The sequence below is a fragment of the Theropithecus gelada genome, chromosome 2, assembly GCF_003255815.1.
Source record: "Theropithecus gelada isolate Dixy chromosome 2, Tgel_1.0, whole genome shotgun sequence".
Taxonomy (NCBI): domain Eukaryota; kingdom Metazoa; phylum Chordata; class Mammalia; order Primates; family Cercopithecidae; genus Theropithecus; species Theropithecus gelada.
The window spans coordinates 178161272-178179283 of record NC_037669.1 but is presented as its reverse complement, the minus strand read 5'-3'; the positions used below and the strand labels follow the sequence as shown (position 1 = coordinate 178179283).

Genomic DNA, 18012 nt, shown 5'->3' with positions numbered 1-18012 from the left:
TCAGAAGACCTCAACAAGACAAACCCACAGCCATCATTCTCTACCAATTCTCCTTCCAATGAACTCTTTAAGAACCCTGACTAAACTACTATATCCATCTATTACAACTTTCTATCCATCCATGTAAACCTATGTTTCTCACCCTTCAAGTTAGAATAAAGCATTCCATCAAACTGGTGAGCTCTAAGGAAATGCACGATACCAATAGTGTTGTAAATCATTTATTACATCATGAAAATGTTACCACACTGCCATCCTGTGGATGCACAGTTACTGGCATTCATTACTGCAGATCATAATTCCAATGTGTGAGAAAAACTGCATAAAAAATTACCATTAGAAAGATATGTATATACATATACACACACACATATTATTATTCTTGTTTATTCTTAACCAAAGAAAATCTCTAATCTGGGACAGATGAATAATAATCTTCTCAAAAGAACGTAAAGATGTCTACATTCTTGGAAGTATTTTATATCCAAGGGTGGGATGAGACTGATATAGAGAATATACCATAGCCCTTGACTTAATGTGCTCAAGTAAAAGAAAAGGTACTGAAAAATCTGACTCAAATTTAAATGAAATTTTAAGTATTGAAGAAGTTTGCTGTTCCCCAAAGCAATCTTTAAGTACCTTCTTTCTGACAAGGCATTACAGCTTAGGTTGACAATACTCTTTACACTTTTAAGTTATCATTATAGTTTTTATGTAAATAAAGTTAGAAAAGGTTATGCAAATACTATATTCCCATTAACTTTAACCCATGTTAAATCACATTAGCATTTCTGAATTGCTTTGCTCTCTCTCAACCAAAATAGTATCAGCCAAAAGAAACACAATGGGTAAATACTTTAAAATTCAACCAATTTTGCTTTATTATAAACAAATATGATTAAAGGCTTATGAAGGCTTTGAATACTAAAGATATTTTACTTCTTTGTAATCACTTTTGGTTAATGTGAACTCTGGTAGATATGCAGGGTAAAGAACAGTAAGAAACATGGATTAAAAAATAAAACAACAAAAAAACACAAAACACTGATTCTTCTTGACCAGCAAAGAGAAGTATATGATTAACTTAACGGGCATACATAATGATAAAAATCATTTCTCTTTTCCAAGGACAATGCTCACTATAAACTATGTTGAGAATGAATCACTGAAACTTTTATTTTACAAACTCCAGACTTGTAAAAGCAGCAAGAAATTACTTGTTCAAAACACTTCAGTAGAGATACTTAATCACAACATTTTTAAAACAGCAAGCGTGGCTGGGTGCAGTGTTTCCCGCCTGTAATCCCAGCACTTTGGGAGTTCAAGACCAGCCTGCCCAACACGGTGAAACCCCATCTCCACTAAAAATACAAAAATCAGCCAGGAGTGGTGGCATACGCCTGTAGTCCCAGCCACTCAGGAGGCTGAGGCAGGCGAACTGCTTGAACCCAGGAGGCAGAGGTTGCAGTTGAGCCAAGATTACACCACTTCACTCCAGCCTGAGTGACAGAGTGAGACTCTGTCTCAAAACAAACAAACAAAAAAACCAAAAACCAAAAAACCAAAAAACAAAAAAAACCAAAAAAACTCAGCAAGTGTATCTTGTACTGATAATTAAAATGAAAAAAATAATATGCCAGGAAAAAACAAATCTAAACAAAGTACATCTTGGTTTAAGTTCTACCACGTGGGAACAATTCATTTAATTCTGGCAATGGTTAATGAAATAATATTAAAATATAGTGAAATTACAAATGTACTCTGTGTGTGTGTGTGTGGGTGTGTTTGGAGACTATGAAAAACTCATGGAATATATAATTTTTATGTAACTTAAGAGGTGTTAGGTAATGATCCTCAGTAACTTCTAGAGCTAAGTAGTGACTATACCTAACAAATCAAGAAGCAGTAAAAACCAACTACCAGCAAATTTAATTCACTCATAAAGAAGAAAGTGAAACAAACACAAAATAAAAAAAGATTTAAACCACAGGATATCACAAATCCTGTCACCACAAGTCATGCTACCACTGAAAACGTTTCGGTTCTTCTCAACACACCCTTTTCTTTCTTTCTCTCTTTCTCTTTCTTTCTTTCTTTCCCCCTTTTCTTTTCTTGAGACAGAGTCTCTTTCTGTTGCCAGGCTGGAGTGCAGTGCTATGATCTCGGCTCACTGCAACCTCCGCCTCCCGGGTTCAAGCAACTCTCCTGTCTCAGCCTCCAGAGTAGCTAGGACTACAGGTGCACGCCACCAAGCCCAGCTAATTTCTGTATTTTAAGTAGAGATGGGGTTTCACCAGGTTGGCCAGGATGGTCTCAATCTCTTGACCTCGTGATCCAATGCGCCTGGCCAACACATCCTTTTCTTAATGTCGACTACTACTATCATTTAACTGATATCACGAAGAATTCATAACTACTTCTATCCAGGAGTTAATTCTTCCGGACTATGAAACACACATGTCTCAATGGGAAGAATAGACCTTTAAAGGAAATCTCACTCAGGTCTATTCTTCTAGATAATAAGAGTACCAAGTGATTTATTACATCTTTTTGGCTTGTAGAACATGAAGACTGTTTCTATTCACTGAAAAAGCCTTTTTGATCAGGCCAATGATTATTGCTACAATATAGGTGAGATCCTTGCTCTAAATATCCCGAGTTTTAATACAAGGAGATACTGGAGGACTAATCCTTGTGAACTACACAATGAGTCGTATCAGCAGCATAGGTGGCGCAAGTAATACCATCTTCCCTTTGTGTTTGAACTTTCAGTTGCCCCCAACCCCAATAACCTCTAAAATATCCACTGGCAAAGCTGCAAAAAAGATCCATAAATACCGTAAACCGATCTAAGGAAAATCCCATCTCTTCTCCCCAATAACTAGCTTCAATGCCTGTTACAAACACTCATCTTGAAAACTCACTTTATGTAACCAACACTGAAACTTCTAATTTTAAATGAAAATCTATGGAAAAAATGGCGGGGGGGAGGAGTGTACTTATTATAGTCCCCTGTTTGCCTGTCTGCTCTTGGCTCACTTACCTTGAAGGTACAATAAAAAGTAAAGGCAAAACAATTAATGCAAGTAATATATTCATTCCATCTGTAGAAGAGTAATCTCTTGTCTTGATAAAACTTTATCTGCCACAAACATAAAACTGTACAGTGTCTTATTGTTTTCAATACCTTAGATCAAAACCATCAAAACTACTTGTTTAATTACATACTGAATATCACTGTAAATAATGGGGTGTAATCCCAAATATTTTGTGGCAATAAAACTTAGCTATATTAAATAAAATGCAGCTGGCCACAGTGATTCATGACTGTAATCCCAACACTTTGGAAGGTTGAGGTGGGAGGACCACTTGAGCCCCAGGAGTTCGAGATCACCCTGGGCAACTTGACAAGATCTCCTCTACCATTTCTACAAACAACAACAACAAACCCCCCCCCCAAAAAAACAACAAAAAACAAGAAATCAACATTTTATTTGCTATAAACCCTGTACGTATTTGACTTTTTCAACTATACACACTTATTCAATTATATACATTTATATTAGTCAGTTCTCACACTGCTGATAAAGACATATCTCAGACTAGGTAATTTATAAAGAAAAAGAGGTTTAATGCTCACAGTTCCATGTGGCTGAGGAGACCTCACAATCAAGGTGGCATGCAAGAGAGAAATGAAAACCAAGCGAAAGGAGTTTCTCCGTACAAAACCATCAGATCTTGTGAGAGTTATTATTCACCACCAGGAGAAGAGTATGGGGAAAGCCACTCCCATGCATCATTTCCCACCGAGTCTCTCCACAACATGTGGGAATTATGAGAACTATAATTCAAGATGAGATCTGGGTGGGGACACAGCCAAACCATATATTCTGCCCCGGCACCTCCCAAATCTCATGTCCTCACATTTCAAAACTAATCATGCCTCCCCAATAGTCCCAAAAGTCTTAACTCATTTCAGCATTAACACAAAAGTAAAGAGTCCAAAGTCTTATCCAAGACAAGGTAAGTCCCTTCTGCCTACGAGCCTGTAAAATCAAAAGCAAGTTAGTTACTTCCTAGATACAATGGAGGTACACGCACTGGATAAATACACCCATCCCAAATGGGAGAAATGGGCCAAAATAAAGGCACTGAAGATCCCATGCAAGTCCAAAATCCAGTGGGGCAGTCAAATCTTAAAGCTCCAAAATGATCTCTCTTGACCCCATGTCTCACATCCAGGTCACGCTGATATAAGAGGTGGGTTTCTACGGTCTTGGGCAGCTCTGCCCCTGTGGCTTTACAGGGTACAGCCTCCCTCCTCGCTGCTTTCATGGGCTAGCATTGAGTGTCTGCAGCTTTTCCAGGCGCATGGTGCAAGCTGTCAGTGAATCTACCACTCTGGGGTCTGGAAGACGGTAGCTCTCTTCTCACAGCTCCACCTGGCAGTGCCCCAGTGGGGACTTTGTGCGGAGGCTTCAAGCCCACATTTCCCTTCCCCACTGCCCTAGCAAAGGTTCTCTTTGAGAGCCGCCCCACCCCTCCAGCAAACTTCTACCTGGACATCTAGGCACTTCCATACATTCTCCGAAATCTAGGTGGAGGTTCCCAAACCTCAATTCTTGACTTCTGGGCACCTCAACACCATGTGGAAGCTGCTGAGGTTTAGGGGTTGTAACCTCTGAAGCCATGGTCTGAGCTGTACTTTAACCCCTTTTAGCCACGGTTAGAGCAGCTGGGACACAGGGCACCAAGTCCCTAGGCAAAACACAGCAGGGAGGGCCCTGGCCCTGGCCCATGAAACCAGGTTTTCCTCTTACGCCTCTGGGCCTGTGATAGGAGGGGCTGCTGCAAAGGTCTCTGACATGCCCTGGAGACATTTCCCCCATTGTCTAGGCATTATCAGTTGGCTCTTTGTTACTTAATGCATATTTCTGCAGCCTGCTTCCATTTCTCCTCAGAGAATGGGTTTTGCTTTTCTATCGCAGTCAGCCTGCAAATTTTCCATTGGATGGCAAATTTTCCATCACATTGTCAGGCTGCAAATTTTCCAAACTTATATGCTCTGTTTCCCTTTTAAAAACGGAATGCTTTTTAACAATACCCAAGTCACCTTTTGAATACTTTGGTGCTTAGAAATTTCTTCCACCAGATACCCTAAATCATCTACCTCGAGTTCAAAGTTCCAAAAATCTCTGGGGCAGGGGCAAAATGCCACCCATCTCTTTGCTAAGACATACCAAGACCCACCTTTACTCCATCTCCCAAAAAGTTCCTCATCTCCATCTGAGACCATCTCAGCCTAGATTTCATTGTCCACATCATTATGAGCATTGTGGTCAAAGCCATTCAACAAGTCTCTAGGAAGCTCCAAACTTTCCCACATTTTCCTGTCTTCTCCTGAGCCCTCCAACTGTTCCAGTATCTGTCTGTTAACCAGTTTCAAAGGTGATTCCACATTTCTGAGTATCTTTTTGGCAGTGTTTCACTCTACCAGTACCAATTTACTGTATTAGTCTGTTCTCACACTGCTGATAAAGACCTGAAACTGGCTAATTCATAAAGAAAAACAGTTTTAATGGAATCACAGTTCCACGTGGCTGGGAGGCCTCACAATCTTGGTGGAAGGTGAAAGGCACACCTTACATGGCAGCAGGCAAGAGAGAAATGAAAACCAAGAGAAAAGGATTTCCCCTTATAAAACCATCAGATCTCGTGAGACTTACATGGAACAGTATGGGAGAAACCACCCCCATGATTCAATTATCTCCCACTGGGTTCCTCCCACAACACATGGGAATTATGGGAGCTACAATTCAAGATGAAATTTGGGTGGGGACACAGAGGGTGGGGACATAGCCAAACCATATCAACATTTATTATCAAATTTTAAAATTATCAAAAAAACACCTATTACAGGTTATATTTTAATTGCTATTTTACACTTTATAACACACAAGTGTTATTTCTCCATTATGTTTCTCAAAACCAAAAATAGCTGAAAGTTTATTTTCACTTAAAAAAAAAAAAAAGAAGGAACACTCCTTTGATTCACACTGGGGTTTTACGCCCTCAGTCTTAATACAGTAATCATGTCTCCTACCCTCTTGAACTCTTTTGTCTATCTGGCTATTCCTCCATAACTTTAACACCAACAACAAAAGCAAACACTTAAATAGTACTTTTTTGTGTTCATCTATTATTAAGCACCTTTCATACATTAACCTATAACTCATTAATCCTTAACAATCTGTAAGGTAATAACTATTATTGTCTTTATTTGACCAATGAGGACATTAAGGCCTAAGGACATCAAATGACAGTAATTTGTCCAAAGTTACACAGTAGTAAGGGAGCAAGAATTGAATCCTACTAGATTGACTCTGGAGTATGTACTCTTACCCTCAATGTCATGGTACCTTTTATTTATGGTTACATTACCACAAATTTTAAGTCTGCTTCTAGACTATTCTGTCTTCTCAAGATCAAGACTTAGCTCCAAAACTTTTAAAAGAACATGGTTAAAGTCCAAACTGATTTTCACAAATTTTTCCCTATTTCCATTTTGATCATATGCTATTAAATTGATTACATTGTATAATATACACTCCTTACAGGAAGGTTTTTTAATTCATCTTTGTATCATAATGGCTAGCACAAAACACAGTATTTATTTTTTCAACACTTAATGAACATATGGTGAGTGAAATTTGCTTTAATTTCCTCAATAGTACGGTAGAATTAGACAAAATAAATTTCAGAGCTTCCAGCCCTTGTATCCTGGAATTTTTTTTTTTTAATCCTAGATTTTTTACATGCAATTTTTTTAAAGTTTGTTTTTTCTAAGTTAAACTAGCATTAGCTGTGTTCTGTTTACAGCTGCCAAGTATAAATGTGACTCTTAATAATTTGGCTTTACTTTTAATGTACTCAATAATTGGATTATTTCTTTATTCACAAAATATATAATGCCCATAATAATCTGTACAGAAATAAAGTAGGTAGTATGTTTATAAAACTTTACTTTTAATGATGGTTCCCAGCAAATATCATCCAAAAAATACATTTTAGACATAATATGAAAAACAACTGTTACTCTCCTCATATCACTGCAGAAAAAATAGACAATACCATAAACAAGCTGTTCTAGTGACATTTCAAAAGCATTCATCAATATTAGAAATTGATTTCTTCTCTGTGCTTAAACTACTAACCTAATCTAGTTAATGCAGCCCTTGAGGTAAAATTCCTATGTCTATAAACCAAAAACCAAGTCTCATTTATTATAAACTTAACACATACTCATTGTATGTATTTGGAAAGCAGAAAATTTGGAAAGCAGCAAGAAGTATGAAAAAAAAAAAATCACTGGTAATCCTTACTGTCTGTTTTTTATTAACATTTTCCCATGTCATCAAAAACTCAAAAAGATTAAATTTAAAGGCTGCATAATATTCCATATGGCAACACTGCAATCAAAAAATCATTCCCCTATTGGTCATTTAAGTTAGTTCCATATTTTCACAATTACAATTTATACCACAGTAAATATCCCTATATTTGTCTTCATATCTTTAATAATTTCCTTATGACATGAACACAAAGTATGATAAGCTTTAATCAAATTAGAAAGCTTAAATCACTTCACATCCCATCAGTTTTACTGTGATTTCTTGCAAGAGCCATTCCTTCTACAAATGCAACATAAGGTTTGGGTGTTCCTCTTAAAACAGTAGAATCCTATGCATAACATAATTTTTAAACATTTACTTCCCAACATAGTGAAATTCACCAAGTCAAAAATATCTCTTAACAGAAAATTAAATTTTTCCTCCCAAAATTTCAAGTAGAGACGGCCTCCCATCTCAGCTTTTCTTACACCTCCCTTGCTCACTTCCCATGCCACTCTTCTACCACTATACATCCACATTACCTCCCATGTGCCTCCTTTTCCACATGTGAATAAACTCTGACAGTTTTCTGTGGTTGTGTTACAATTGATTTTAATGACACATGCAAAAAATCTACTCAAAGAGGACACAATTTTTTCATAATTATTTAAAATAATTATTATATTTATTATATATAATTATTCAAGTCATTTAATTCAATGCTTAGAATACAACTAAACTTTTAATTAATATAATTATGAGTTTGACATTTATCAATCATTATTTTTTTTACCTAAACATTTGTGCTCAAGCGGAGGGAGAACAAAAGACAAAGGATGTTACGTGCCAAAATCAAAGAACTTTATATACAAACACTTTACAGTGCTTCCATAGTTGTAAGACCATTAAATTAGGAGAAATTGAACTTAAATCCTGACACACTCTGGATGAAGGAAGAGCAACACTTGCTCTATCATACTACTTTCCATCCATTTACAAGTAAACCCTATGAAAGCAGACTAGAAATCATCAAAATACTCCCGGATAATTATAAGTAAAAGATTACAAGTTGGGTAGAGAGGAGAATTTGAACATTATGAACATTAGCTTTATACACACATACATCCCTAACCCATTTTATTTTTCTTTCTTCTCAAAATACTCTCAAGAGTCAACCAAAGTAGTATGAATTTCATATTTTTCCAGAATGATCAAAAAAAAAAAAATCCCAGTTACCAAATACAAAGGCCTTTCTCAAATTCTAATCCTTTGAAATCTTGGTGCTAAGGTTAAAGGGGAGTTGGACACTGCCTGAATTTTAAACTTTTATGTAGAATACACTTCCATCTGACCATTTTAACAATATGCTTACTGGACTACTTCTGACATCTCCTTTGACTCTTCTTCCTGAATAATGGCATTTCATAAAGTGTATTTCTCAGTCTTCTCTCTCTTGTATTCCTCTGACCATTCAATTCCCAAGATTCCAGATTTTTAAAATTAAAGCAACAACAAAACACCCTCTTAGTTCCTTCACTGTAACCTTTTAACTTTAAAAAAAGCTTAATCTATTATTTATTATTCTCCTTTCTGGATCCCAACTACTGTTTATAGTGTTTTTGGGGTACAGAAATACATAGGTTTATTTATTTCAACAGTAAGGTTATTTGTTTATACGAGAGGCACGCAGATTTGGTGGATTTTAGCATCATGGGCCATTCATTCAGTCATTCAGGCAATCACAGACAGGTCTCCTTCTGTCGCCCAGGCTGGAGTACAGTGGCAAGATCATAGCACAACGCAGCCTTGAACTCCTGGACTCAAGTGGAACTCCAGCCTCAGCCTCCTGAGTAGCTGGGATAAGAGGTGTGAGCTGGCCGGGCGCGGTGGCTCAAGCCTGTAATCCCAGCACTTTGGGAGGCCGAGACGGGCGGATCACGAGGTCAGGAGATCGAGACCATCCTGGCTAACACGGTGAAACCCCGTCTCTACTAAAAAATACAAAAAACTAGCCGGGCGAAGTGGCGGTTGCCTGTAGTCCCAGCGACTCGGGAGGCTGAGGCAGGAGAATGGCGTGAACCCGAGAGGAGGAGCTTGCAGTGAGCTGAGATCTGGCCACTGCACTCCAGCCTGGGTGACAGAGCGAGACTCCGTCTCAAAAAAAAAAAAAAAAAAAAAAAAAAAAAAAAAAAAAAAAAAAAAAGAGGTGTGAGCTACTATGGCTGGCTCATTATAGGCTTTAAAGCCAAAATCTGAGTTCAAGCTTCAGCCCCATTATTAGTTAGCTATATGATATTTAGCAAATTATTATGTCTCCTCTTATTTCCACATCTGTAAAATGAGAATAATAGCACCTACCCTCACAGTATCCAATGAAAAAAATATGCTGAAATGGCTATAAATGTAATATACTATGCTTTTTTTGTTGTTGTTGAGATACAATTAATATACTATAAAATTTATCTTTTAATAACCTATCCAGTAATGGTTTTTGGTATATTCACAAGGTTGTGTAACCATCACTACTATCTAATTCTAAAATATTTCCTCATCCTCGAAAGAAATCCCATATCCATTAATAGCCACGCCTCTCCTCTCCTCTCCACTATTCTCCCCCTCCTAAATTCCCAGGCAACCACTAATCTACTTTCTGTTTCTATGGATCTGCCCATTCTGGACATTTCCCACAAACTCTACTTTTTGTTTCTACAGATTTGCCTACTCTGGACATTTCACACTAACAGAACCATACACTATGTGGCCTTTTATGTCTGGCTTTTTTACATAATGGCATAAAGTTTTCAAGGTTCATGTTGTAGCATGTATCAGTATGTTATTCCTTTCCATGGCTTAATAATACACCACTGTATGAACATACCATATTTTATGGTTTCATACAGTTGATAGACATTTGGGTTGTCTTCATTTTTGGCCATTATGCACAATAAACTCTGCTATGAACATTCACATAGAAGCTTTTGTATGAATATATGTTTTTGGTTCTCTTGGGTAAATACCTAGGAGTGGAACTGCTTGGTCATATGACGAATCTATGGTTAACTTTTGAGAAAAGTTAAAGTCATATGATGAATCTATGGTTAACTTTTGAGCCAAGCTACTATGCTTTTGAAAATAAACTTAAGATTTATCTTTGTGTTATTGTTTTCCAACATTATTATAATAGAATTGTATTATTTTACTAAGACACTGGTTTCAGTTCACAATTGCTCTCTAATTCCTTCAACCCATAAAAGTTCTAACCCTATCATGGAAAATGAGATCTAAGGTGAAAACATCATCTACCGCTAAGCATCACAGTGAAAATATTGTTTTAAAACCTGTAGAGAAAAATGAACATTTTTCTAGAGACAACAGAGACTCAATCTATTAGTACATTATCCAAAAAAGAGCTTTTGAAAGCTTATTAAACTGCTTACTTTGAGGATGTCAATCTCTTAGTGAATTGAATTCAATACAAAAAATGTGAATGATTTTCACGATAAAAATTCCCATTCCCCAAAATTACGGGGAGGAAAAAGTGCTGACAAATATCAAACCCAGACTAATTTCTACAAAACAAAACAAAAAAAAAAACAAAAAAAACCCCAAAAAACAACTTACCAAGGAAAAGTTGATGACAAAGCACTTACATAAAAATGTCTGACCTTATCAATATAAACAGCAAAATGAACACAAAATTATTTTTACCTTTTCATGCATAATACTGACCAAATAGAAATATCTCTTCAATAAAAAGAATGTATACAAAGCATCTCTTAGCTGACAGATGTCAAAAATCAACTTACTTACCTATGTAGACTCTTTTGCTGTATCTCTGCATCAGTAACAACACAAATACATGCAGTGGAATAAGATTGATGATAAATACATAACCACCCCAAGCAGAGACCTATAGGAAAAGAAGTGCTAAGTTAAATTTATTATTTTTACTTTTTAAAAATATTTAGGAATCTAAACATACAATGAGCAAATATAAACATGAAGATTTTAGCAATTTTGAGAAATGCTTAAATAAGAACTTACTAACCTATGAAGAACGTATTCCTCATTTTTATTTATCATTAAAATAAAACGATCCCACAAATCCAATATGCTTTTCCAAATGCACTGGAGAAATGTTCAAATTAAATTAGATTTAATAGAAAAGCTGAGAGTATTATAATTTGTGAATTGTCAGTAAACAGGCTGTCATAGAGAAGGAGTTTTAGGATATAGATCATAAATTTTGAAAATAACAAACAGTTTTTACTTCACCCACTTTTTATGACAAATTTGTTGTAAGAAAGGTCACTGAGAGTAAAAGCAATGAAAGGATTGACAACTAAAAATAATTCAGATGACATGAATATGCTTTGAGATTTCTCAAAAAAGTGCTAGCTGGGCATAAATTTTTTTCTTAAAAACGGATTGATACAAAGCAAGATCCCATTTTATTGTTTGGCTTATACAATATACACTATTTAGCCAGAAAAACTGAGGATGTTTTTGGTCTACATTAATGAATATTCTAAAGAGAATCTCCATTCTCAACCAATAGAATTAATTTTTTGGTACACTAAATAATAGGTAATAAGCTCTTGTTAATAACAAAGCTCTCAGATGTCCTCTAATAATTAGAGCTTGAAAGTTTCATTTGTATCAACAGTCACGTTAGCAGACTATATGCTAGCACATCTATTCCAATAACGCTGCTCTTACCTAAAATATTTCAGAACCCCTTGTGGAGAACTGCCATCAGTTTTCCACACATACATCAGTTTTCTGCCTTGGTCACAAGCTATTTTTCACAAAAAACAATGTTACTCTAATGGAGCGCCAGTCCTAACTGAAAGACTTCTGATTACTTTCAAAATTTAAGCCTAAATTTGAAAGAACAAGTTTGATATTGCTAAGTACAACTACCCAGAATGTGCCCCAGGCTCTAACCACTTAAAAGGAGCCACGGATAACTTGGGTGCACATATTCTATGGCATTTGTTTAAAAAGAAAAAAAAGATTAGCTCAAATTATCATTAATTTTCAGAACAAGACTACTATACAGGCTATGGTGTAGAAAAGAAGAGAAAGAATAATAAAGAGGTAATATTGAACCCCAACCTTAAGAAACCTGTTTAAAAAAATACATAGGTGGGCCAGGTGCGGTGGCTCACACCTGTAATCCTAGCACTTTGGGAGGCCGAGGTGGGCGGATCACGAGGTCAGGAGATCAAGACCATGGTGAAACACCGTCTCTACTAAAAATACAAAAAATTAGCCGGGCGGGGTGGCGGGCGCCCATAGTCCCAGCTACTCGGGAGGTTGAGGCAGGAGAATGGCGTGAACCCGGGAGGCGGAGCTTGCAGTGAGCTGAGATCACACCACTGCCCTCCAGCCTGGGTGACAGAGCGAGACTCCGTTTCACAAAAAAAAAAAAAAGTAGGTAGCCGGGCACATTGGCTCATGCCTGTAATCCCACTTTGGGAGGCTGAGGCAGACAGATCACCTGAAGTCAGGAGTTCGAGACCAGTCTGACCACATGCAGAAACCCCGTCTCTACTAAAAATACAAAAATGAGTTGAGCCTGGTGGCACATGCCTATAATCCCAGCTACTCGGGAGGCTGAGGCAGGAGAATCGCTTGAACTCAGGAGGCAGAGATTGCGGTGAGCCGAGATTGTGCCACTGCACTCCAGCCTGGGCAACAAGAGCCAAATTCCATCTCAAAAAAAAAAAAAAAAAAAAAAAAAAGGAGGTAAATTTACAGGTTAACCTAGAGGATATGACCACTATTTCAGTAATGACTCTAGGTATCTACTACATCAAGGTTGAAAACTGAGTATAATATCAATATGCTACCTTACCTACTCTCTTCACTTGAGAACAAAGAAAAGCTGAAACCAATCTGAAAGTAAATCTGATTTTCTGAAAAGTACTTGCTGATCTTATACATGATCTTTAACTACAGTGATTTATTTCTTTTCGGACCCACATAAATTCATTTTAAGAGTTTTCCTTCATTTACTTTAAGGAGTGAAATGAAAGCAAATGGGCCAGAAGAACATTCTTTCTACAACCTTTTCTCATTCCGTCTCTCCTTTTAGTTAACTCTTTACTTAGGTTATCCTTTTCAACAAGACTTCCAATTACTCTTATTTCTCTGCTCTAAGTTCACTTCACTAAACTGTTTAGATAATGACTGTTAAAAACTCAGATTATTTTAACATTAAGCAGTTACCTAGTCAACTCCAATATAGAAAAACTAATTTTTAATATCATATTTAAAATTGAGTGCTAAGTAAAAGCTTATTTCATCTAAACGTGGTTCCATGCTCGATATATGACAGGCAAAATTTCCTGTTCTTTTTGAGTATGCAATCTAACTTGGAAAATATTTTACTTGTCAGAGCTATTTGAAAAATAAAGCTAGGGGCTGGGTGCCGTGGCTCACACCTGTAACCCCAGCACTTTGGGAGGCTGAGACAGGCAGATCACTTGAGGTCAGGAGTTTGAGACCAGCCTGATCAACATGGTAAAATCCTGTCTCTACTAAAAATACAAAAATTAGTCTGTATCTGTAATCTCAGCTACTTGGGAGACTGAGGCATGAGAATAGCTTGAAATAGCTTGAACCCAGGAGGCAGAGGTTAGAGTGAGCCGAGATTGCACCACTGAACTCCCAGCCTAAGCGACAGAGCCAGACTCTGCCTCAAAAATAAATAAATAAAAAATAATAATAATAAAATGAATAAAGCTAGGAAGAATAGAAAATAATATTTAAATTTAAGTCATTAAAAAGTTAAAACAGGCACAGCGGCTCTCGCCTATAATTCCAGTGCTTTGGGAGGCTAACGTAGGAGGATTGCTTGAGGCCAGGAGCTTAAGACCAGTCTGGGCAACAGAGTGAGGATCTGTCTCTAAAAAATATTTTTAAAAATTAGCCAGGCGTGGTGGCACATGCTTGTAGTCCTGGCTGCTGGGGAGGCTGAGGTGGGAGAATCACTTAAGTTCAGGAATTCAAGGTTATAGTGAGCTATGACTGTACCACTGCACTCCAGATTGGATAACAGAGACAGACACTCTCTCTGAAAAAATAAATGATAGGCCAGGCGTGGTGTCTCATGCCTGTAATCCCAGAACTTTGGGAGGCCGGGGCCGGCAGATCATGAGGTCAGGTGTTCAAGACCAGCCTGGCCAACATAGTGAAACCCCATCTCTACTAAGAATACAAAAATTAGCCAGGCATGGTGTCGGGCGCCTGTAATCCCAGCTACTCGGAAGGCTGAGGCAGGAGAATTGCTTGAACCAGGAGGCAGAGGCTGCAGTGAGCAGAGATTGTGCCACTGCACTCCAGCCTGGGCAACAGGGCAAAACTCCGTCTCAAATAAATAAATAATGAATATAATCTTTAAAATTTAAAAAAAATTCTTTTTTTTTTTTTTTTTTGAGACGGAGTCTCGCTCTGTCACCCACGCTGGAGTGCAGTGGCGCGATCTGGGCTCACTGCAAGCTCCGCCTCCCGGGTTCACGCCATTCTCCTGCCTCAGCCTCCCGAGTAGCTGGGACTACAGGCGCCTGCCACCTCGCCCGGCTAGTTTTTTGTATTTTTTTTAGTAGAGACGGAGTTTCACCATGTTAGCCAGGATGGTCTCAATCTCCTGACCTCGTGATCCGCCCATCTTGGCCTCCCAAAGTGCTGGGATTACAGGCTTGAGCCACTGCGCCCAGCCTAAAAAAAAATTCTTAATAAAACGTTTAAGTATTTTGAAGTGGTACATTTGAAAACATTTTGCTTCACTTGCTGCAAATATTTTATTTGAGGGTTAAATATTAGCCCTCTCCATCAAAGCATGTGTATACAGGACCTGTGAGTAGGAGAAGGAAAACAGATGGTAGTAATGAAAGATTACATTAAACAAAATAAAAATCCTATAGACTTCAGGGGAAAAGAGAACTGTTTTAACCTCCAAAGATCTATTAGACTTCATGTAGTCTCAAATATGAAATCTTACCATATAGAAATAGGATAAGCAGCAGCACATTGTCCAAAAAACTGACCCAGTTTTTACGGATTTTACCTAAAAAATAAAAGCAACTGATATGATAAAAATGTTTACAAATGCTCTTGTGGAATTTTTAAAAGTTAAATGTTTGCTAACCACATGCTACAAAAAGTCAAGGTTATTTTTAAAAGTACTGTGGTTATTCAGATATGCAGACGTACTTAATATATGCGTTTATAATACTGAGCAGCACACTGAGACATTTTAAGAATAGCTCTCATTCTCTGTTATGCATGTTATGTTATTTAAAAGAATCATCTTTTAAAAAACAAATTACATTTTTTTCATTTTCTGCAAAGTCTCTTGCCCTCACTGATATCCACATACCATGCCACAGGTCACCATGGCCACCTCCCACCCCTTCTCCTTAAGTGTCTACATTCCAGAGTGGTCTTTTGCTTGTTCAGCAGTGCCAAACCAGTTCAATGCGCTGAACCACAACCTATGCAATGAGGTGTGAAAACCTTCCAAGTTTGCCCTTTCTTGGGTACCCTCCCTCAGCCTCAGGATACCATAGAGAGTTTCCTTCTATTTTAGTTACTTTTTTATCATAATTAATACTTCTCTCTCTCCTAACCGAACCCAGACTGCTATAATCTATTACAATAAAACCAAGGCATATTTTACAGCCACTAAATATAGTTCATACCCTGAAACTTCCTCAGACTCAATCCAATTGGCTGAAAGAGAAAAGTAAATGAAACGTATTTTTCAGTATTTACTAATACACAGAAAACTTTGCTAGGCTATGTTGGACACAAACTATAACTCAGTCCTGTACTAGGGAGATAAGATACAAAGGCAAGAACTTGAGTCAAAGTATAATATAAAAGAGGCCCTATGGTAGGTATAAACACTGAGTACCAAAAGGTCCTTATAGAGCCTGAATGCCAAAGTCAGGAAAGCAGTTCTGGCTGGGATAAAATCACCAGAAGCTTTACTGACATGGTGGTTTTGGGCAGAACTCTGAGGGCAATGAAGCAGGAAAGATGCAAGGCATCCAATCAACCACCCACAGTGGATTCAGTAGCAGGCACAGATGGAAGAAGTAGAGGTGTGGAGTTTAAAATTTTTAAGCCCACAAAAAGCTCACAATCTAGAGGAGGAAGCAAATTGAAAAGCAAGTAATCAATATAGCACATTTCATAGAATCTATGGCCATCACTCATAACATACATCCTAATTTCAGAGATGTCAAAATCTGTGGAGAAAGTATACATTTTAGGATTGATGAAAGGTACTATATATCAAGTGCTATAATAGAGGTAGGTATCAGAAACTAAGCGCTATGAAAACAGAAATGAGAGTAACAAAATCTATGTAAAAGAATGGTCAAAATGTCAAAGCAGGCACTGAAGAATTATAAACAAGGAGAGAGGGATCAATAACGAAAAGGGGAAAATAGCAACACCTGCGAAAACAGAAAACAGCTGAGCCACTCAGAAGGAACTGAGAAGACTTTAGGAGAAAAGTTAGGACTTTGTAAGTGTGGTATTAGGATATATGGACTTTCGTCCACAGTTCGTGGCTTGTAATTCCCCTTGTTACAGAATCTCTCTCTAAACTTCTCCTACTCACTTTTCACTTCTCCACTTGGCAGGGCTCTAATTTGATTTTGGGTCATAAGACCCTCTATTTCAGAGAGGGTTCTGTCCCATACCTGGAGGAAGGAATGCTGCACAGAGAGGCCAAGAAGAATCTGAACAGATAGGCTTTGCTAAGTTTAGGTCACACTCTTTTTGTCCAGTCACATTTTGACAAGGGTGTCCATGCTTCAATCATGGACAACCAATAAAGTCTCCATAAAAGGCCCAAGGACAGGGTCTGGTGAACTTCCAGACAGTTGAATACAAGGAGGCTGACAGGAAGGTGATCAAGAACTCATCCATGTACCAGGATGATGGTGCACCCCAACTCCCTAAGAACAGAAGCTCCTGCTCTTGGGACTCTTCCAGATCTTGTCCTACGTATCTCTTCATCGGGCTGTTTATCTGTATAATTTAGGATATCTTTCATAATAAGCCAATAAATTGAGCTAAGTGTTTCCTTGAGTTCTGTTGGCCGATCTACCACATCGATCAAACCTGTGAAGGGGGGCTGGGCCCGGTGGCTTATGCCTGTAAATCCAGCACTTTGGGAGGCCGAGGCGGGAAGATCACGAGGTCAAGAGGTCGAGACCATCCTGGCCAACATGATGAAACCCAGTCTCTACTAAAAATTCAAAAATCAGCTGAGCATGGTGGCGTGGCGGGGTCCCAGCTACTCAGGAGGCTGAGGCAGGAGAACCACTTGAACCCGGGAGGTAGAGGTAGAAGCAACCCGAGATCATGCCACTGCGTTCCAGCCTGGGGACAGAGCGAGACTCTGTCCAAAAGAAAACCTTGAGGGGGTGATGGGAATCCCTAATTTCAGCTGGGCTATCAGAAGTTCTAGAGGCCTGGACTTACAACTGGTGTCTGGGGGCATAAGCTGGGACGGTGTCTTGGGGACAGGCCCCTAACCTGTGGGATCTCATGCTATCTCCAGGTAGGCAGCGTCAGAAATTATTTAGAGGACACCAGC

General features: G+C 38.1%; 1 protein-coding gene across 1 annotated transcript in view; it reads right to left on the bottom strand.

Moving 5' to 3' along the window:
* The window catches only part of STT3B (STT3B, catalytic subunit of the oligosaccharyltransferase complex), a 106485-nt gene that overhangs the window by 26932 nt on the left and 61541 nt on the right, over nt 1–18012 (bottom strand). The window contains exons 4-5 of the mRNA XM_025375653.1: nt 15400–15465; nt 11202–11301 (exon numbers count right to left, since the gene is read on the bottom strand). Coding sequence (XP_025231438.1) covers nt 11202–11301; nt 15400–15465 — 166 coding nt within the window. The remainder of the gene's footprint in view (nt 1–11201; nt 11302–15399; nt 15466–18012) is intronic.